This window comes from Scardinius erythrophthalmus (genome assembly GCF_964197995.2).
Source record: "Scardinius erythrophthalmus genome assembly, chromosome: 15".
Classification (NCBI taxonomy): Eukaryota; Metazoa; Chordata; class Actinopteri; order Cypriniformes; family Leuciscidae; genus Scardinius; species Scardinius erythrophthalmus.
This window is the reverse complement of record NC_138235.1, coordinates 31,054,134-31,077,065: the sequence shown is the minus strand read 5'-3', so window position 1 is coordinate 31,077,065 and position 22,932 is coordinate 31,054,134. Positions and strand designations below refer to the sequence as shown.

The 22,932-nt window shown below is 35.5% G+C and overlaps 2 protein-coding genes across 6 annotated transcripts in view; one reads left to right on the top strand and one right to left on the bottom strand.

Annotated features, from left to right (window-relative positions):
• The window catches only part of itga5 (integrin, alpha 5 (fibronectin receptor, alpha polypeptide)), a 52,731-nt gene extending 44,078 nt beyond the window's left edge, over positions 1–8,653 (top strand). The window contains exons 26-30 of the mRNA XM_081386870.1: positions 167–274; positions 3,675–3,788; positions 4,942–5,043; positions 5,139–5,261; positions 6,367–8,653. Coding sequence (XP_081242996.1) covers positions 167–274; positions 3,675–3,788; positions 4,942–5,043; positions 5,139–5,261; positions 6,367–6,447 — 528 coding nt within the window. The 3' untranslated portion in view covers positions 6,448–8,653. The remainder of the gene's footprint in view (positions 1–166; positions 275–3,674; positions 3,789–4,941; positions 5,044–5,138; positions 5,262–6,366) is intronic.
• rapgef3 (Rap guanine nucleotide exchange factor (GEF) 3) overlaps positions 8,612–22,932 on the bottom strand; it is a 41,699-nt gene continuing 27,378 nt past the window's right edge. For 2 of the 5 annotated variants that reach the window (XM_081386871.1, XM_081386872.1), the window contains 20 exons: positions 22,103–22,179; positions 21,824–21,970; positions 21,631–21,743; positions 20,427–20,509; positions 20,015–20,137; positions 19,790–19,932; positions 19,492–19,574; positions 16,750–16,780; positions 15,330–15,408; positions 15,074–15,211; positions 14,816–14,913; positions 13,525–13,650; positions 12,024–12,205; positions 11,047–11,137; positions 10,572–10,622; positions 10,407–10,494; positions 10,245–10,309; positions 10,094–10,148; positions 9,621–9,692; positions 8,612–9,530 (listed from right to left, as the gene is read on the bottom strand). In XM_081386871.1, the coding sequence (XP_081242997.1) occupies positions 9,412–9,530; positions 9,621–9,692; positions 10,094–10,148; positions 10,245–10,309; positions 10,407–10,494; positions 10,572–10,622; positions 11,047–11,137; positions 12,024–12,205; positions 13,525–13,650; positions 14,816–14,913; positions 15,074–15,211; positions 15,330–15,408; positions 16,750–16,780; positions 19,492–19,574; positions 19,790–19,932; positions 20,015–20,137; positions 20,427–20,509; positions 21,631–21,743; positions 21,824–21,970; positions 22,103–22,179 (1,964 nt within the window). In that variant the 3' untranslated portion in view covers positions 8,612–9,411. Of the gene's footprint in view, positions 9,531–9,620; positions 9,693–10,093; positions 10,149–10,244; positions 10,310–10,406; positions 10,495–10,571; positions 10,623–11,036; positions 11,138–12,023; positions 12,206–13,524; positions 13,651–14,815; positions 14,914–15,073; positions 15,212–15,329; positions 15,409–16,749; positions 16,781–19,491; positions 19,575–19,789; positions 19,941–20,014; positions 20,138–20,426; positions 20,510–21,630; positions 21,744–21,823; positions 21,971–22,102; positions 22,180–22,932 lie in introns of all 5 variants that reach the window. The other 3 variants (XM_081386873.1, XM_081386874.1, XR_014031717.1) reach the window with 2 other exon arrangements.

The window sequence follows — 22,932 nt, the reverse complement described above, 5'->3', positions numbered from 1 at the left end:
TGTGTCCTGCACGTTGTGTCCCTCCCGTTGAGCTCACGGCTGAATGTCAGTGTTGAGTCAGAGGGCGTCAGTACAGATTGAACCGTGATGTCAGCGTCCACAGTGTCCAAAAGGGTGGCGAGTTTCCATTCAATGTTCTGTTCCCTTTTTCTCACTCTGTCTTTAGCTCCAGCAGTCTTCTACCGAACAGCCTCCTTTGCGAGACGCGGCACGGGAACACCACATCGAGAAGAGGGAAACGCACAAGGGCGAGCTGTCTCAGCTGACCAATCTGGTGAGATTTCTTCAATGTGAAGAGGGAAAAAAGTTTATAAAAAGGCAAAACACAAAGAAAGCGAGTGAAACATTAGCTCTGTTCAGAAACCTAGAGAGCTGCCTAAATAGGGAGACAACATCCTAACTGAACCAGAACCTTATAAGTGAGTCATTTGAAACACTCAGCAACTCAAATAACCCAATTAGCACTTCTTGCAATTGATTCCAGTAGAGTTAGTAAGCTAATGACTTCCCTGCTGAAAAGACATCTTATACCATCATGAACTGGCTTGCTGGTCTTAGTTGGTGTCCTAGCCTTGTCAGGCTGGTCTGTTGGCTGATTTTGGAGTGGGTTTTGGAAACTTTTCAGCTGGTCAGGCTGGGAGACTAGCTAAACACCAGCTCAGCCATGCTGAGAGACCTTCTTAACCCTTAAACGCATACCTCGGGTCTTTAGTGACCCGGGATGTCATTCACTACCCTCCTCCTCATTCATTTTTTTAAAGTTAGACTACAACCTTCTTAGTATTCCTCAATCAGTTTATTATAAACAATGTTTATGTCAAAAAAAAAAGTTTTCCTATTCATTTTTTTGGGTAAAAATTGTATTGGGTCGCCAACGACCCGAGGTGTGTAACAGTGTAAATATATTTTTTCTGCTCAACAATAATTGAATATTTGATGACTAAATAAGAGCAATTCACCTTTATTCCACAAGGTTGCAATGTCTGATACACAATGATGAAGTGACGTTTCACTTATAGTTATCGCAGGCAGAAAACAAAAGACTAGGAAGTATCATCAGCAAAACTTTAAATGGCTCAGTGATTTACTGGAGAGCAAGTACTGAACACAAACAAATATTAGTGTTACTGTCACTTGATGGTGGATCTGGTGAAGAAGCTCAGAATATTTTGAAAATGATAGTTTTGAGAATATGGTCACGAATATGAGCCAGATGCTGAATGTACTGGGAAACGAGCTCTGACGAGGACAGTGATGATGGTATAAAACATCTGCTCAAACTGAACGCTTCCAAGCTCCAAAAGGTAACAAAAAATGCTTATATAAATAATATCAGAAAAGTTTTATATTATCGCGACAGGTTGAGATCTATCCGTGTGAGATATAGATCCGGGTCGCTAAAGACCCGATAATGTCAAAACGATTGGCGAAACATTCATGCATTTAAGGGTTACAGCAGCTAAGAACAACAAACCAGGGCTGAATTTCCCAAAAGCATCGTGAGCTAAGTTGATGGTAGAGAACATCAGTGGCAATGGTCTCCGCCGAACATGGTTGGGTCTTTTCAGCTGGGATTCTACTCTAATTTGGAAAAAAAATACATAACCCACACATATATTGGGTAAAATGGTAAATTCTTTTAATTAAAATTAACTTTTTTTAATCAGTACTTTTCAGTATTAAATGTACGGAGATCCTAAAGTGACATAGTGATGAAAAAAATTAAATGGGAGGAAAAATTGTTTCAATGCTTTCGCGTTCACTCACAAAACTTTAGCGTTTTCTCGATTTATCTCAATGTTTTACCACCATTTTGGATGCATACATTTGGGATTACCTTCACTGAGAGATGCAAATGTTGAACAAACACATCTAATATGGCGTCTGAGGTCGTGAGAATGCCGCGAGACCTTACGTTCACTAGTGTAGTAACTCAGAAGAAGGTTAAGTCATACAGGGTCAAAGATCTACTCTGACTGATTGGCCGGCATTAAAGATGTTTTGCTTGGTCGGTCTAGGTGCATGTGTGCGTATTTGTGTGCTTGCGTATGTGCGTGACCATTAATGACCTCATTACTCTCCAGAGTGATGGGTCTGCCGAAATGTCCTCGCTCTACCCTCTAATTCCCCGTTGTTCTCTGCGTCATTAACCGCTCCAGCTACCAGCTCTCTCAGACAGCAGCTGGTTGTGTAGTCCAGCTGTAGGTAGCTGTACCTGACCAAATGAAAGGGGGCTTTGTCGCCTGTTGCGCTCAATCGCCCACATTTATCATCTCTTGCTTGATGAAGTGTTCCTAGAGGGCTATTTATTTCTTCGCCTGTTCCCTTGTGCTAATTTTGTTGAGGGAGAGCAGGAGTCTCTGTTGACATGTTCTGTTAGTGAACAGTGGAGATGTGTTACAGGACTCAAAAGGTCCAACCTAGGTTTGACATCTCTCGACTAGGATGAGGTGTTAATAGACAGCAACACTTTACAATAAGGCTTCATTTGTTAACATTAGTTAACATGAACTATCAATGAAAAAAAGCATTTACTAGTCTTACTTAATTTAAACATTTACTTGTATACATTTTTTAAATCAAAAGTTGTACCTGTTCATATTATGTAATGGACCTGAATTTACATGAACTAACAATGAATAGTTATACTTTTACTTACTAACCTTAACAAAGATGAATAAATACAGAAACATGAATTGCTTATTGTTATTTAATATTAGTTAATGCATTAACTAATGTTAACTTATTGGAAAGTGTTACCAAATAGACATACAAATATTGAAAAAGATAAATGTACTTGACCTTTTTGCATATATTATACAGTATTATATTATATTATATTATATTATATTATATTATATTATATTATATTATATTATATTATATTATATTATATTATATTATATTATATTATATTATATTATATTATATTATATTATATTATATTATATTATATTACTGGCTTTTAAAAAATAGTTTTTCTTGTTTTAACCATTAATTACCTTAATGATTGTACATAAAATTACAAATATATAAAAATATACCACTATAGGTACCACTATAGGAAAATATGTATGTTCTGTGATAATGTTTTCCCCCACCCTCCTAATGGAACAAATTTGATGTTACAAGGATCCGTTGATGAACGTGGTAATGCACAGCTTGTAAAAACCATTGAGTTACGTTATTGCATCTGTGGATTGGAATTTGACTTCAGGCAACTGTAGGCAGGATTTTACAGTCCTGTGACTCTTCTAGTGATTTCCCACTAATTTAAAGCAGTCGATGCACAAGACGCTAACATTAGGTCCTTTGTCACTGCCGTTGGCTCGTGACGCTAATGTCTTTCCCATGGTCCCATCTCTCCATCCGGATCTTCACATTCATAATTAGTGTTGGGTTTTTAATTAATGCTCATGTCTCAAATGACAACCAGGCATGCTTTTATGGTGATTTTATTTATTTCTGGCAGGAAATTTAACTTGCATGATCTGTGTTTGTTTAAAGGGCACGTCTTTTATAGCATCATTACAATTCAGTTCCAATTGTTTATTTGAATATCTGCAGTTATAAAGGGTTTGTAATGACTTATGACATGAGCTAAATTGCACTGATGAAATGGTTCTGTAAACTTCCATAAACTGATTATTAACTCTGTTTTTCTGATGTGCTAGTCTTGCTCCAGTGTGGATTGCTGGACTCTTACGTGTAACGTTGGCCTGTTGGAGCGAGGGACGAGTGCCATACTGCATGTTCGCTCGCGAATCTGGGCAGAAACATTTATGGAGGTGAGCGGAAAACCTTGGTGCAAGCAGTCCAAAGCTGTCGTCTCTCTAGATTATTACTAATACTGCAATAAAAGCATGTACAAGCTTATTAGTCTTATTTTAGACTCAAATAAGAGCTTGCTCAAAGTCTGTCCCATGATTATACCAGTTAAATTGATTATACTTTATAGTTCTTAATGTAAAGTGTGACTGCTTCCTGTGCGAGTGTCTGTTCATGTATGTTAAAGGGAGTCAGATGATGTCTCCAAACAGGAGCTCTTTTGAGAGACGCCTTACATGCTCTCTGCAGTTCTAGCCAATACAAAGCTTATAAGTGAGTGCATTGAAAATACATTAGGAGAAATCCTGAGAGCTCAGCGGATTGGAATGTCAGAGGGGTTTTGTGAGAACCAAAGCCAGAAACACTGGGATTCAGTGAAGCAATACCGCCCCCATCTGGATGCAAGTGGGATTGTTACATAAATGCAACTAGGCACATTCAAATGAATGCACAGACAGTTTTACGTGGTTACCTATTTTTGTGTGTGTAATTTGAAATTGTATTTTCTCTTAAATTGTCACGTTTATATATTTGTTTTACAAAAACTGTAGTGAATTAAACATTTAAATAAAAATAAAAATATTATATTATAGTAAAAAATACACAATTATAGTTGTACAATATACAAAATAAAACATTATTATTATTATTATTATTATTATTATCATCATTATTTTCTTATTCAAAACATAATTGAGATTACTGATATTATCCAAAATGTATATTTATTTTCTATAAAACCTAGGCTTTTTTTTATTTCTTTCCCATATTGGTGTTACAAATGTAGTTTGTGTGTGTGCGTCTTTGCATATATATATTTATATTTTAATATGTATTTTCTCTTAAATCATAATGTTTACATATTTATTTTTTAAAAACTATTGAGAATTAAAAAAATGTATATAAAAAACTAAATTACAGTTACACAATGTACAAAACAAAATATTGTTGTTATTAATAATATCATCATTATCATTATTTTCTTGTCTTATTTCAAAACATTACTGATATTATCCATACTGTTGATTTATTTTCTGTAAAACCTAGACTTTAATTTTCGATTTCTTTCGCATATTGAGGTTACAAATGTAGTTTTTGTGCTTTTATTTGCAGAATCCTTATAAAAACGTTATTCTGGAGTGCCTTGCTAGTTACAAAGTGGAAAAGATGCCATATGCCATTTTGCCCAAGGTTACTCCTAGCGGTGCTAAAAAGGTAAACTTTCTCATCTAATGTCATTCAATGTTCATCACCAGACATAATCTATGTAGTTCTCATCCAGTGATGGTCATCTTTTCTCTGTTAACTAGTTGGTGACTCCTGTGGTCTGGAATAAGCCAGACAGTACATACGCTGTTCCTCTGTGGATCATCATTCTGGCTATTCTAGCCGGCCTTCTGCTGCTCGCACTGCTGATCTACGTCCTCTACAAGGTCAGTGTCCGCCATTTTGATTTCCAGTTCAAGATGGCTAATCATAAACAAATGATTTTCCTTTGCAGTCAGACAGGTTTGCAACCAATAGTAAAGTCATTTTAAAACTTACAACTAATCATAAATGAACATGTAACTTTTATAAAGGGACTAACTTGTTGCTAATTCTAAAATAAATATTATCCTTCATCCTAGAAGTAGATTGTTACTAAATGTAAAATAATGTGTATCCATTGTTGCCAGACTAGTTGACAATCATGAACAAATCTTAATCTTTGTAGTTAGGCAAGTTAGTCACTAATTATAAGTTAAATATTATCCTATACATTAAGAAACACTTGATAGTCTGACTATCTTTTAACTAATCGTGAACCTATTCTTCACAGTCGAATTGACTAATTGTAAATAAATCCCTATCTTTCATAATGGAACTAACTTGTGGCTAACCATAAACTAAATTGCATCAACCATAGCTAAACTAGCCTGTGAACTAATCTATTGTAGTCAAACTATTTATCTTTTGTAGTCTGGCTATTTTGTAACTATCGTAAATTTTATTCTTAGACTATTATAACTAAGCATAAACACATGCTTACCAGTTATAGTAGGGCTAATTTGTAAATAAATGTGAAAATCCTACTTTTGCAGGGTTATTATAGTTAACTAAAACTGAAAATAAACTTTACTTACTTGAAATAAATGCGTTAACTGAAATAAAATAAAATAAAATATAAAAAAATGTATTTACTAAAATAACTAAAACTAAAATAAAACTAAAACTATATAGACATTTAAAAAAACAAAAACTATTAAAAATTAAAATTCAATTAAAATTAAATGAAAATGGAAAATATAAAAATAAAAACTTATTCAAAATATTAATAAAAACTACAATAGTATCTCAATTATATTAAAAAAATGCTGCTTTGTTGGGCCAGCTAGTAACTATTCGTAAATTATTTCTTATTCTTCGCAATAGGAATATAATTTAACTATATATATTTTACATATATTATATAAGATGTGATTAATCATGATTAATTGATTTGACCGCACTCAATGTAGCCAATCGTAAATCATTTTCTCCTCTTCTTGATTCCCGTAGCTCGGCTTCTTCAAGAGAACTCCGTACGGCACCGCCATGGAAAAAGCCCAGCTCAAACCTCAGGCTGCGTCCGAGGCCTAAACCACCCAAGAGCATTCGGAGAACACGTCCCAAAAGAATGTTCTTAACCAGAGCTCATCCAAAGAGAAGATTACTTGCTGTTTAACAAAGACAAAGACTAGACTGCAGTAGAGGAATATGGAGGAAAGATCACTGGATCTTCAGTGTACTGCACTAGATGACGAGACCCTGAGGACTTAAAGCCAAATGAATGTTGACATAGTTTATTTTATCTTATTGAATTTCCTTGATGTGGGTTTCGATTTTTAACCACCACTTATAGCCGACCACTTACAAACAGTTTGGGTTGATCTTAACCAAAGCTCAGGTTCACTTGCCTTGCCCGGCAGCAAATGCTCAAGACAGACACAACCTGCACTAACATTACGAGTATGTTTCAGTTTTTAACAATTTCACTTAGTTTTAAATCTGCAGTGTAGCATTTTTCATTTTTAGCGTGTTATTTCACTAAACACACACACACACACACACACACACGTTTAAACCAAAAAAAGGTCTATGCAGTATTTCACAATCAACCAAAGATACTGATACAGGTTTTGTTCATTTATTGTGTTTTGAAAGTGAGAATGAACCCTCATCTCCATTTACCTGCTGTCTTTTATTTCTTTTATTTCTAAGACATTTGAAATGTTTTGTCATGTGATTTCTATTGGAATGGGTTTTCACTTCGAATGAGATGTTTTCAGCTCAGTCACCTCTGTATCTTCCAAAGAAAACAAGCCAAGCTGGTTTCACTCTCAGGTGATGGTGATCGAGTGACGCATTTCCGCGGAAAACATCGTCAGGATCCATCGCGGAAGGCGTCCGTTCTTCCCTACTGAATGTCAGCCGTTTCTGTCCCGTTATCTCGGTGGCAGCGTCGCCTTAAAAGTCATCTGGGACACAACTGGATCCGCACCGAGCCTGTGAAACCTCACCAAATGCCTTGAAGCAGAGCTGTGCTTTGCCATTACTCGAACAGACTCTTGGGCCAAAGAGCGGAAGGGTCGTCCCTCCAAACTTCTGTGGGTGAATGGAGAACCACTGTGGACTTGAACGGAGATTTCCGCAAACGTTGGTGCAAAACGAACTGAAAGCAAACCTCTTCCAAGGCAGCAGGCCTCATCCAGGGACTGAATGTTGAAATACACCTGTATACCTTTTTTGTTTTGTCCGGTTTGTGCGCGTATGGATGTGAGGATATGAGAGATTTTTGTGGAGCGCCGCAGTCAGTGTAGAAATGCCTCCGTACATCATGGTGCTGAAGTGGCGGAATCGGACAGGAAGTAACTGCAATCACCCATCGTGAATCTCCTGTTTCAGCGAGCCACCTAGAAAGGGAAAGCAGCTGGAACTGTGGGATGCGTAGGAAATCTGTATGGAAGTGCAATATTGTTGTATTTTAATTTTTTTTTCAAGTTCATTTCAAATTGTTTTGTCGTGTATGTTAATACTATATTTTAGTAAAGTTCTCAGAAATAAGGATTATTTGAAGACAACACCCAGTTCCAGGGTTGAAATTAGCCCAGATGCAGTTTAAAGATACAGAAACATGACTTAATTGCCAAAAAGGTCTAGATTTTATTGGTAAAATGTGAAAATTTCAGTCTTTTGTCAAATCTAAACTGCATTTATGCAGGTTTTAGCAACCAAATATAGTTGTTTGAATTGGTACACAACCAAAAACCGACACAGACACCACTTGAATCCTTCATTATGTTTTTGAATCTCTTTTTGTACATTTTCAAAAATTATTTATTCCTCCAAAAGTTAGATTTTAGCCTTGAGATTTTTGTATTTTAGGCGGGAGGAAACACTGGGTATGTCTTCATTTTTTGTTTTCTATTTTTAAAAAACTGCCCCAAACCCCGTTTGTGTTTTTTGAGTTGTAAATATGTTTGGTGAGGAGATTATTTTAATTTTCAGCTGATACTGATTTGACGTATTTCATCGCCCCATATTGGGGAGAATCAGAGGGATGTTCAAGTAATTATTTGTATTTACAGTTTGCATTTTAAATAAATCTTTCAGTTTTTTTTTTTTTTTTTACAACTTCTGATTGAATTGTTTTTTAGATGATTTGGCATGATGGCGAAAATAATTTGTATGTGGGTTTTGATAGTGGATACTTGGTGCATAAACGCACAATATATTTTAAACCAAAAAAAGAAATAGCAACACAAATGTTCAATAATTTATTTATAAAAAATAAACACTTCATTAGAAAAAATGCATAAGATATATATTTTCATATATAATGTCTACAAAACTGTTTGTGCTCTCTTCATAGTATTTTGGTGTTATTTAGCTTTTATATACGGCAGCTAGTGATAATCTGTACATTCTGTCCGCCAGTGCTGGCTTGCTATGAAATTCAAAGGTTAATATTCAAAACAGGCCATAATACTGTTAATAGGGAATGAGTGCTGACAGACCACAGATTTATTGAAAATCAATGCATTTATGTGCATTAATTTTCTATGATCCAGTGATTTAGTCTATTATTCCACTTACACCATAGTTAGCGCATATAAATGTCTATATAATGATTATTTACAAGACATTTTACAGGGTTTTGTCCCTAAAACAACTTATTTACACCACTTTATGCATCTACAACACCGCCTAAGCCAGTGTTGATAGTTTGGAAAGAATGTGGAGAGGAGAAGTAGTCAGAATCAACATGGTCATACTATATATATATTAATAAATAACAGTTAATGCCAGCAGTATAACGTGTCAGATACGGCCCAAACGGTCACAGCAGTCAGATCAGAACACTTCTGATAAGGCATCAAAAGGAAATATCAGCATTTTCCCAGCCAATGTACTGCTTATCACAGTCCACGCAGCACTGACTTGCCAAAGTGTGTGATCATTTACACCAATTAACCACACATAAAGTGATCATGGATTCCCTCAGTCATTTTTTTCTCCAATATGGAGCAGGACGGACTGAAGAAAAGCAGTCTTTGCGGTGTGTCAGTGCTCTACGGCTCTGGAGAGTTGAGTTAGTTTCTTCTGATTGTCGATCACTTTAAGGTTCTGGATGTACAGTCTTACATTGGTTGCATTGCGCAGGGTCAAGGACTGCTCTGAATCTATAAAATATGAGAGGGGGAAATCAAATTTATGCTGATTTATTCCACTCTGGTTTTGAAATCATTTTTGAGGAAATATAAACAACATACATGTTGATATTCGTATAGCTTGGGCATCCAAGAACATTCTCTCGGTCAAGCCTTTCTGTGGAGATGAAGGCACTGCAAAAGCACAAAAATGAAGGAATATCTCTTAGTTGCAGAGTTCAGAGAAGAATTATTTGTTAAACGATATGAGGGAGTTAAAGGGATAGTTCACCCAAAAATGTGACTCTCCCTCATATTGTTCCAAATCTGTATGAGTTTTTTTTCTTCAGTTGAACACAAAAGTAGATATTTAAAAGAATGTTAATAACCAGACAGTTGACCGTAGCCATTGACTTTTCCAATGGCTACCGTCAACTATTTGATTACCGGCACTATTCAAATTATCTTCTTTTGTGTTCAACAGAAGAAACTCGTACAGGTTTGGAGCAACTTGAGGCCGAGTAAGTTTCATTTTTAGGTGAACTATCTCTTTAAACTGTGGCTCCTATGATCCAATCCACTAGGAGGAGCCGTACCGTAAGGCTGGCTTCGACACTCTCGGATCATCTTCAATGTCCTGGCTATCATGCGCTGAAAATAAGGTAGAAAGCACATGTTTTTCTCTAAGGCATGGAGTTTAAATTTACAGCATCATTTCAAATAAATGCACTCTCACCACAAACTCACCATTTTCTCAAAATTGACCAGTTTATCAGTGTAGTTCTGGTTTCCCTCATGGATAAACGTCATATCTGTACAGGGAGGTAGATTAAGTTGATGATTAAGTTGACTGCTATCCACCAAATAGCCATGACATACATAGTAAGTAATGTGAATGAGATTCAGTACCTTTAAGCAGCAGAGGCATGAAGGGAATGTATGGAGGGCTGAGTTTGGCTACAGCCAGCCTGTAGGCCCTGTGGTTACGAGATGGATCCTACAACACATAGATGATTACTTTTCAAATAGTACATAGACATAGCTTGACAAAACCATGTAAACATTTGCTCTTACCATCAGTCTTTCATATGCACAGTAGACCCTCTTGGTTTTATTTGGGAGTCTCTGATCATTAAGATAAAATAAACAGCAATATTTTAAATCAAGTCATTGATTTGCATAGAGCTTTTCACATTACACACTGTTTCAAAGCAGCTTTATGGAAAATTGTGAATGCTCATAACATCTTCATGTCTATCTTCTAGCCACATTTAGCAGATTAGAGCTGGTTGATTATATAGTTTACATTTTGCAATGATACAATCAAGTTGAGATTTTGCTATATTGGTGTAAGCGAGTACACTGTATGTATGTGGATAAAGTTGGACAAACATATTCAAGAGCTGGGTGATAATATAGTTACATTTGTGAATGCAAAGTCTTTTAAATGATATGTGTTAGTGATGAAAAAATGTTGATGCTGGTATTTTACAGAAATAAAACAACAAAAGATTATTTATCTAGACTAAGAGAACATACTTGTCCTTACCTCCCATGTCTTGTTGAGCCTCTGTACTGCACTGTTACTGAGGCCGAACATCACTGCAAAAAATGAGTTCAGGTTCTTCTGCTCTTTTAAACTGAAATAGATCAAATCAGATGGCCATGAGCTCATACACCGTCAAATGTGTTTGTTTCACTGTAAATTATTGGTGGTATGATATTACAAAACTCGTTATTTGTGAATAAGTCAATATTTTGGCTACCCCTAGTAGTCACAATTGGGCATTCACTATAAAAATGGTCATGATTTTACATGAATTAAAGTCACCTTAAAATGGATTTTTTTTTATGGAATATTGGAGTAATTATTAATGATTCATCTGTGGATACAACACTCATATCTGTCCCTCACATGACATCACAGCAATAGCAAACCACAACCATCAAATCAAGTCCAGCCCAACATTTTTTTCTTGTTCTAGAACCAGAATATTCTCAGATATTCATAACAATATGGAAGGAAAGTCTATTAGTTTCATGCTGACTTTAACACTTTTTTGTTGTTGTTGTTGCTGTTGTTGTTGTTTTTACAAATAAATATGATGTATTCAGAATTTGGAGTAATTTTTAGGCTTTTTAACAACCAAACGTTGTAAAAAAAACAACAACTTAATTTATGCTGTAAATAGCAGCATATTGTATACTCATTTTTTTGTAGCATTTATTACTAACATATATTGGTGTGATTTGTACATTCTCTTCTACAAGTGCTTTAGCTGTAGAGCAAAATGAACACAAAAAGTTTGTTTAAAGATTATGTGAATTAATGGATACAGTGGATAGAGTGAGTCAAATTGATGTCGTGAAGCTGAACTTATGCAATAGTATGACTATGACGTAAAGAGAGACTATTGTAATGGCATTAATGATTAAACCACTGACAGATGTGGAATATCCTCCTCTAGTGTGTGTATGCTGTACTGTATGGCAGCTGACCGTCCTGTGAATTGCTATTGTACTCACACAACAGCCATCTTGATGAACTTCTTCAGTAGTATGGCTCTCTTGAGCAGGTCCTCACAGAGACACAGCTCAGTCACCACCCAGTACTGAACCTCGTTGAAGCGACGGACAAACCGCTCAAGGTTAGCCGTAGTGGCTCCTGGGAACTTTTCCCGTCCGAAAACGTAGTAGACCAGCTCCACCTGTAGTACAGCAAATTAAAATGTCCAATTTAATGATTTTTATTTAGAGTACATAGCATGTCAATAAACATATTCTATATTTGTATGTGGCAAGTTGAGACTTTGCTTGGCAACCACTGTTTATTCATATTATTAAAATTCATAAAAATATATATTTTCATTTAATTGATAACTTTTTAAATAACTTTTTATTACTGTTCCAACCCATTTTTCCACTTTGCGTTGTGCCTAGTTTTATAATATCATATGTAAATATATTACGAATAAATCTATAATTATATAATAATAATATATATTATGTTAATCTTATTCAGCAAGGATGCATTAAATTGATCAAAAGTGACAGTAATTTTAAATTGTTACAAAAAATTATATTTCAAATAAATGCTGTTCTTTCTATTCATCAATGAATCCTGAAAAAATTTGTCACGGTTTCCACAAAAATATTAAGCAGCACAAGTGTTTTCAAAATTGACATTCATAATAATAAGAAATATTTCTTGAGCACCAAGTCAGCATATAGAATGTTTTCTGAATGATCATGTGACACTGAAGACTGGTGTAAATTACATTTTAAAAAACATAAAAAAAAAGATTAAGTGTAATAATATTACACAATATTATTGTTTTGATCAAATAAATGCAGCCTTGATAAGCATTAGATACTTTTTTTTAAAAAACATTAATAAAATCTTACTGACCCCAAACTTTTGAACGCTAGTAATATACTTAACAAGAAATGTAAACAAAACAGATTAATAACTGTCTTTTTTCCCATTCATAAACTATTTGTTCTTTAAATAAACTATTAGTATAACTCTACAAGAAGAGAGTTGCTTTTGTCGGCTCTTTACTTGTTTCAGGTGAACTTTGGATGTTTTTGATTGTTCTGAATGCAAAACAAATAGTCATTGAAATGACACTTAACTTCCTTCTTGCATTCATCTGATATGCACTTATGCAGACGTGAGATATTTGTTTACCCAGCAGGTGTAAGTCAGGCGTGTGATTCAGACGGCTCGGCTGTAAAATGTTTCAATGACTCGTTCTCTCTGACATGTTTGATTCTCGAACAGATACCGTGGACATTTGTGTCTGTGTGAGATGCCAAGCACACACTGATTTTTACAGCATTGTGTCATAGAAGCATCACACTGACGTGATGCTCTAACTGTGATTAGCAATGCTGCTGATTAGATTTTAGTATTAGTATTTAATCATGTCGTTCAATGTTCCTTCTTTATCTGGTAACTGCCATGAAAGAATGTGATGAATTTTGTTGTGCCAGTGACGAATTTGTGTGTTGGTTTGGCTGTTACCTCATGCATGGCCATGAAGAGCTCCCAGTCGTAGCTGGTGAGCTGACTGGCCATGTCCTTGGAGCACATCTGCTCCAGAGTGTCCATGGTGCTCTTCTCTGGCACCAGCTGCTCGGTCACGGGGGTCTGTCAGGGGTAAAACACACACACACACTTATGTTGTGTTTTCATGTTTTATGGGGACTTTCCATAGATTTAATAATTTTTTATGCTGTACAAACTGTATATTCTATCCCCTTACACTAAACCTACCCATCATAGAAAACTTTCTGCACTTTTATATTTTCAAAAAACTTAGTATGATTTATAAGCTATTTTCCTCATGGGGATCAAAAAATGTCCTCAAATGGACAAGGATTTTGGATATTGCCATCTTTGTGGGGACATATTGTCCTCATAATGTAGGGCTTACTAGGCCACACGCACACGCACACTTCACATTTTGGAACTTTAAAAATCTAAAACTGAAATTTGGATTTTAAAATTTTGTCTTGTTCAGTAATTACATAATATATTGATGAATTAATCAAGTCAAATTACATAAATCAACATTAGCTGAGAAAAGCATCCCCCCCCCCAAAAAAAAAAAAAAAAAAAAAAATTGAAGACATGATTACACTATTTTTAGAAGTCAATATATTATGGTATGGAGTATAGACCACTTTTATAATATTTTTATGGTGCTTTTGTGTCATTTTTGAAGCTTGAAGTCAAGTAAAGATTTATCTGTGCACATCATTTTTTTTTATTTTTTATTCATGTGCCCTCATAATCTTTAATCAAAATAACTTCCCCTCACTATTGCAGAAACATCTCTTCTCTGATGAGGTTTACTGGCGTGAGGGCGAGACCATGACATGAGATTGACCAATAGCAAATCACAACAGTCCAACTATTTTATCAATTCCCGGTGGACCAAATCAAGTCCCGCCCAACAATTTTTCTTGTTTACGAAGCAGTTTCACTTGGATATATGCCACAATAGGGAATAAAAGACTATCACAACTTGCGTTTCATGCCGATTTTAAAAGTTTTAGTCCCCACTCATTATAATGGCATATCATAAACAAATATTACATGAAAAAAAAAGTTCTTTTGGATGAATTAATTATTTAAATCTCTAAAAAAAAACAAAAAACATTTTATAACTAGTTTTGCAAAGTTTCAAACTATGTAAATCTGTACAGAACAATACATTTGTCACAGTTTATGTATATTTACAGCTGACTTGTATGACTAGAGTGAGGATCTTTTACTGTGAATCAGCAGTAATTCTGCTGGCATCTCTCACCAGTTGTTCCACTTGGCTGGCAGAGCAGAGGAAAAGCCTCTCGTTCACTCCTAAAGAGGCAGACACTGCCGTGGTCTCCAGCTTGAGCTGGACTCTGTCTGCAAGAAGCAAAGCAGAAGAAACTTTGATCACATGAAAATTCTGATCTCTTACAGTAGGTCGGACAAAAACTAATATTGACTTCAATCTGAAACTGTAACAGTTCTGACACGGTCAGAGGAAACTCTGAAGCCAAATCATCTGAATCTCATAGCTTACCACCCGAGGAATTCATCTTGACCAGCACATAGTTTCTCTCAGGATCCACTAATGTAGTCAAGATGTCATTCACTGAAGCATCGACTGGCAGCATCACAGTGACAGCCTGATGATTCGGTTTAAAGATCTCATACAAGACTGCAAACGGACAATTGGACAAATTTCATTAGGTAAATTCCCTTTTGATTAATGCGAGCAATTTCACATGGATATTATCCTTATTTTAATTGTATCATAGGTTTGTACTTTTACAAACCTTTATCTTGAGCTTTAATCGACCTTAATTTTCCCACTGGCTCTTCGTAAGCAGAAAACCAATCAAACTTTTGGTTTAGCTGAAACAAACAGATGATGATATTGGATATTAGAGTTTTCAACATGTGTAGAAAGACTGTGTGTCTGAAGTACATGGACAGCATGGATGATCTCGGGTAAGATGGATTTTATGTGCCTGAGAAAATAAGTGCGGTTCTTATTCCAAGAATGTGAGGAATCAGACACAAGATCAGGTATCAGTGAAGGATGGTCAATATAGCATTTTAAAACTATTTGTTAGGATGCCTTCCTACTAGTATGTTTCACAGTACTGCTCTACAGTGTTTCCTACAGAACTGTTTTACATACACACACTATATATAAACACAATAGCACATCACACAGGTGGTGGCAAGTCTTAATAATGAATTAAGTCTTAATGATGAAACTGATGTGTTTAAAAACCATGATTCATTTAGCAACGGAACAAGTAAGTGATTTAATCAATAATTCGCTCAAAAGAGATTTATTTCCCAAAGTACTGGAACTCGTTCAGGAACAAAAAATGCTGTAAACCCTAACGCTCAATGCTTGGTTTGAGTAGGGTAAACTGAAATTAAACAAATTAGTTCAAACAAATTAACATTTATGAGAACTTTTTTTTTTTGAGTTCACAAAACTGACACATTTCAAGTAATCTGAATTGTTTAATTGTTTTGAGTATTATGAACTTGTTTATTTTAATTTAGACAAACTTAAAGTTAACTGAAACTGGGCTGGGATTTTAGCATTTACTGAATTAGCTAGTTAAACATAGACAAGTTTTCTCTACTAAAAATAAATTGAGATTATATAATTTTAAGTTAAATGAATTAGCTTACTCAAATATTTCATGTTAAGAGCAATTAAAATGCGCAAGTTCAGCTTACTTAAACTTAAACTTTTTTTAATTCTCTTAAACTTAGAATTTTTAAGTGCTTTCCTTTGCATAACACTGCAACTCACATTCACAACTAAGGTAATATGCGATTTTATTTTTCTTAATGCTGTTTTTTTTTTAAGTGCAAGCAGTGGGGAAATTTCAGTGTTGCACTATATGTATTGTTGTACATACAGTATATGTAATTGTTATTTAAACACCTGTTCCCAAATACAGTGCAAACTATATAACGGATGGCTGGGTTTTATGTGACCATGGATACAGCTGACCTACTTTTAGTGTACAATTCAATGCTCTGTCAGAAAGGGATTTACTTTTGTTTAGTTCTCTGAATTTGTCTAAAGACCTCTGGCCACAGAGATGTTGACTTTTCCACTGGAGAGTCTGTTTATTATGCTGTGTCATAAAGTAAGTAGGATTTATTGGTTGGTCTCTTATTGCTGCAAGTTTCACATTAGACTAAGAAACCAGTGCCTCTTACCTTCGTCAGAGTGTGACATCCATTCTCGGTTCTGTAAGGAGCATAATAGGGAGTAGCTATAAATGTAGGATTAAGTAGAGGTTTGATGACATACAGTAGAAGACTCAAGAGTAAAGGTGTGGACTTTAAAAAAGCAGGTCAAATAAAGATTAAGTATGGTATTTATTTTATTATTTGATGACATCAACTTCAAACTGTGAAGTGCAGTAATTATTCAAACACTGGAAAAATAACTTTTTACTTGAATTACTGAATTACCATAATTGTCTGTCAGAGGTCAAATCATAATGTAAGAGACCTGATTGTGGTCATTTTGACTAAATATATTTCTGTCATGACAACTCTTGGAGTGTTTGGCATGGTAATGGATATGACAATGTTGATATGTTTGGTCTTGGCGGAATAGATCTGCTGCTGCTGGTTATTGCCGCTGCAGAGCCAATACGGGACTTGCTACTTGCAATACATACATGACACGCCGCTGTGAGCAAGTAAGAGACGCTGATGCTGTACAAAATAGCAAACATGAATTACCCACAGGTGGAGCTGGGGAAGGTGGAGGGTTTCTGAAAGCGTGCTGCACTGCTACAGCAAATGCTCATTAAGACTGCATTTACACTGCAAGTCTTATTGCACTGATCCAATCTTTTGACCATATCTGATTTTTGGCCCGCCTGTTTACATTCACTTTAGACAACACTTGTATCCGATAGCTGTGTTTACATTAATTCCCGCCCAATTTGATTTTCGGTGATCGTTTTACTCTCCACAGAGTTACATTCCTGGTTTTGAATGGCCGTGAAACTAAAATTATTTATATACTGTAATTCATGTCGGGTGGTCATGATTATTTTCCAGCATGGACAAGATAACAGCTGCCATGACTCATGAATGTTTTGCAGCGCAAAATCTGACGGAACAGATTTTTCATTTATCTACAGCTCAGAATTCTGTGAAATAAAGTAGCCCTGTACATTTTTTTTTTAGGGATTCAAATGAATTAACCAGAGAGCGAGAGAGAGAGAGAGAGCGTGCGCGAGTGAGAAACCTACAGTAATAGTGAAGCTTATTGGTCATTGCTGAGAAATATAATGTAGCTTTCAGTAGTGAAGCTGTTTTATTTTAAGTCACAGGCAGAGGTTGAAAACCAGCTCCTGAATGTTTCTGTGTTCACGCAATTTCTTTTCTTTGTGAATAAACGTGTCGTCCTCGCCTTGTGGAATTGGAATTCAAAGGGGAATTGGATATACGTGTTTAGATGTAGGTCGGATGTACAGATTAGGGATGCGCGGTATACCGGTACTGCAAAAATACCGGTATATATTATATTTCAAACGGTACAATATCATAATTTTGCTCAATTCGGTATTTAATGCGCTGCTGTTTCGAAGTTCACCGCTAGGCGGCAGTGCGCTACCCAAACTGACGCGGGTCACGCACAACCGGCAAACGGTGACAACGGAGGAACACGATGGATCAAACAGATGAAGCTCATTCTACACGCCCGAAATTAATAAAAAAAGAGAGCAGTAGGAGTGAAATATAGCATTACTTTGCCTACAAAAGTAATGAGAAAGGTGAAGCAACAGACCTCAATGCACCACTCTACAAACACTGCTTTAAATTTGCGACGGGAGGCAACACATCAAATCTGGCTAACGTTGAGCACTTGTCACTTGATCATCCTGACTTGTTCAAAGAGTTCAGAGATCGACAAGTGAGTCCATCATTCAACTGTTTTAATTTAGACTTTTATTCATAGCGCACATACATAAAAGCTTATCAATTAAATATGACATGGTTAACACGAAAGCTCAAATGTGACACGCTAGAACCAATGAAGTTTAGGTCTCATAATTTTTGCACTTTCAAACAATCATATATTAATTGAATTTGAATGAATAAAGAGATTAGTGATATTAATTTTAGTATTAGTGATAGTAAAATGAATGGCATATCACTGCTGCTGTGGCGAGTGCGACCCCTAGAGGAATCTAAGGAATCTAGAGTAATAGTAGTAATATGGATATTACTAATATGAATGTTAGAGTAACACTTTACATTTAAGCTACATTTGTCAACATTCATTAGGTAACCTGACCTAACCGTATTATAGCATTTATTAATCTAGATCAATCAGTAATTATTATTTATACTAATACATGTTTAGCATGTTAACATTACTTTATATGCAATGCATTAAACTAATATGAACCCAAACACAAACCAAACAGTAATCAAACCAAGATGAATAAATGCTATAAATGTTGATAATTCTCTGTTAATGCATGACAGCTAAAAATGACTCATTTCATTATTCTATTATTATTCTATATTAATCAATTATTATAGATATTAACCTATTTTAATTGTATCATTTCAGGTTTCTTTCTTTCTTTTTTTTTCAAAATCCAAAATTTAATCTACTGTAAGTTCCCTGACTGTTTTTTATTTATTTATTTATTAGTTTCAAGCAGTGTTTTTTAATAAAATGGTTTCAATTCACTTAAATTTTGAGGCTGGTTATTTGTCACCTGTGGTATCGATTTAGTATCGATACCGAGGTATTAGGTTCTGGTACCGTACCGAAACCAAAATTATGGTATCGAGCCATCCCTAGTACAGATATCAGATATGTATCTGATTTAATTGCAAGCAGCCTGCACCATCTAGAGTTTCATGACAGAACTGTATATTTGCAGGTGTACAAATGTAGGCTACATTGGCAAATGTTTTACTTACATTTTTGTCTTCCTCCTGTCCCTCAGCTGTTCTTTGAGCATGCTGGAAAGTCTTGAGTCAGCCATCACCCCCTCTCTGAATTTCTATCATAAAGTCATAAAGATGGAGCTATTTCACTTCAGGATCAACATTTTAGGTTATGACATTGTTGATTACTTTTCCAGCATTATGTTACCAGAAAAGCCCTTTCAGAGGCAAAAAATGTTTAATGAAGGGAATGTGCCGTACTATCAAAATCTAAACTTGTGAAATGCAAAAGACATGAAAAATTGTACTACAGCATTTAACCCATTTTTACCTCTAGGAATTCAAAGGCCACAGGATTGTCCCTCAGTAAGAAACCATACAGAGCCACCCAATGACCCACCAGTTTCACAACCTTTTGCTTGGTGTTGAGAGCATACGCTGCCTTCTCCAGGTCTGAGCCTTCTGATGGCTCCGCTTGGTAGGTGCAAATGCAGGTTAAGGAGTGAAATTTGACCAAAAAATAATAATAAATATAACAATAACAACACAGAAATACCAAAATGCAGCAGATTGTCAGTGTTTCCTGTAGTAGAAGGATATTGATGCTGGAGGGCCGCACAGAGCTGACCGTAGGGCATGAAGACTGGATGCGTTAGGAGGAAGTCACTTACACAGGGATCTGTAGAAGCACAAAACAGACTCATAAACTTCATTAACAAGGACTTGTTTACTTGGCAGAGCTGTGCTGAGAAACCCAGAACATTCTGAATCATCTGACTGCTGGTTTTAAATGGATGCGTAAACACCAAATGAACAGGAATGTTTTGGTCTCTCCCTCAGTCCGTTCTTCTGCAATGAGCCTGGGGTACATAACTGAACTCAAACAAACTAATACTAGATTTCTAAAGTATTTTTTGTTAAGTTTAGCTTAAATGTTACACAAGTTACAAACCATGGATCTGCCATACCTATAAAATCACTGGTTTCCAGTTTAATCGTCTCCAGCATGTGTTCTAGGATCTTCTCTGGCGTTCCTGACATTACTGTGTACCTGCGAGAGGTGGATAATTCAAATCGATGATTAGGTGTCCTCCATTTCCATCATTCATAATTGGTTTAATGCACTTGAAATCAAATAATAGTGATGACTAATGATTTAGCTAGCATTTCATTGTACAATAGCACTTCTGTAGGTGAAGTATTTGCATGAATCACCTACAGTGCACTTTCACTGCAGACGTTTTTAAAAATGAACTGCTTTACCTAATCTGGATAATTATTATTCAGGGATCGTTTCACTTGCTGATTTTATATAAATGGTTTATGAAGATGCATTTGAATTGGCTGATTTAATTTACTCACATGCATGCTAAAATGGGCTTAATGCTGTGAGTAGATATTATCATAAATTAAATAAATTCAGTTCAAATTTGTAAGTAATTGTTTTTATTAAATCATCTGTGTGAGCTAAAATCTATTATTTTTTTAAGTTGAAAGGGCCAGAGGCCTTGGGCTAAAACATGGACACACAGTTTTATGAACTATCGTTAAAAAGTTTGGGGTCAGTAAGAAAAAAAAATAAAAAATAATAATACTTTTATTCAGCAAGGATGTATTAAAATGACCAAAAGTGACAGTAAAGACACGTATAATGTTACAAAAGATATATTTCTAATAAATGCTGTTCTTTTGGACTTTATTCATCAAAAAATCCTGAAACAAAAATATGAATCAACACAACTGTTTTTAACACTGATATTGATAATGATAATAATAAGAAATATTTCCTGAACAGCAAATCAGCATATTAGAATGATTTCTGAAGGATCATGTGACAGATTTGCCATCACAGGAATAAATGACATTTTAAAACTTGTTTAAAATGAATATTAAAAAAATATTATTTTTTACTGTATTTTGATCAAATCAATGCAGCCTTGGTGAGCATAAGAGACTTCTTAAAGTTGAAAAACATTTTAAAAAATCATACCGACACCAAACTTTTGAATGGTAGTGTATGCTGTAATAATAAGTGTATAATTTTTTTATGCTCAAATAGTTTTTACATTAAATTTTACATTAAATTAAATTTGGTGCCGACATTACACACTTTGGCTTCAATTAAATCATTGAGATGTGCAATTTAGTACATAATTTGACAGAATCATTTACTTGTTGCTGCTTGCTGATCCTCCCTGATAGGTGGACTCCTGTGCCGAGCTCTTCTCAAGGACCAGAACCACTTTACCATGTTCCTCCAGGCGGACGGTGTTGGCCTCGACATCCTGCAGTTACATTCAGCTTATAGATTACCATAGACACACATCGGCACATGCAGATGCTAGGCTATGCACACAAAACCTACCTTAAGGATACGTATAAAGTCCTGCTTGTCCACCCGCAGGAAGTGGCAGTTGTCCTCTCTTAGGATGATGGTGGCAGAACGAGGGGCGTCGTTCACTAAGGCCAACTGCCCAAAGTCGTCTCCCTCATGGAGCGTGGTCACCAAGCCCTGTGTGACACACATACACAAGATCATCTTTCCTTAAGAGGAACAGAATGAATAACCTTCAAACAATGTAAGTGTCTATATTTAAACTCAGTGACTTCTTAAGGTCACTCAGCTGAAGTTAAATGGTTCTACCTTGCCGTGTGTGATGACATTAACAGAGCCTCTCCAGATGATGTACCAGGAAGTCCCTTTGTCCCCCTGACTGAACACTGACATAAACACAAACATATTACATTGTATTCTTATAATAACACAATCTTATCCAAAATTCGCTCCGATTAAATAATTCCCGCAGGTTTCGTGCTCACACCAAAAGCACGCGCACCAATTAACTATATTAGTGGCGCTCACATACAGCTGTCTCTCAAACAGCTCACAAGCATCAAATTGACTTCTTTTTCATTGCTTAATGCGCTTAAACGGTCAAATACATTCATTAAGTTAAAATGCCCGTCTTGCCGAGTACTCAGGTAAATACAGTCGGTTTGTAGCTTAGTAGAGAAACAACGCATGTTCTATGTAACATTACATTGGATCCGTGCTTAAGCTCTTAAAGTGACAGGAGCCTAATAATCCTGCTGCTGTCTGTCCTGTTAATCAGAGAACAAAAGACAAAGAGAAAGTCACTCTTTGCTCTTGACTGAATAACTTTTGTAACTTTGATTGTAAGCATTAATCTGTATTTAATTTTTACAATGAAGACTATCTAGTGTTATTTCACATTTGATTACTTTAATTTCTGTAGTAGTTCTTACATGAATACTACTGTTAGACTCACCTGAAAAACTGAAAGATGTGTTTATTTGATTTGTCTCTTGATTCTACTGTATTTATTTGTCCCATCATTTGCGATTTTTCTTATTTTATTATAAGAGTCTGTTTACTTGTCTTTTTTGTCAATTTAGTTCAATGATTCAAATAAAGCACCCCTGTAATGTGTGTAAGCTGTGTGTTGCAACAAA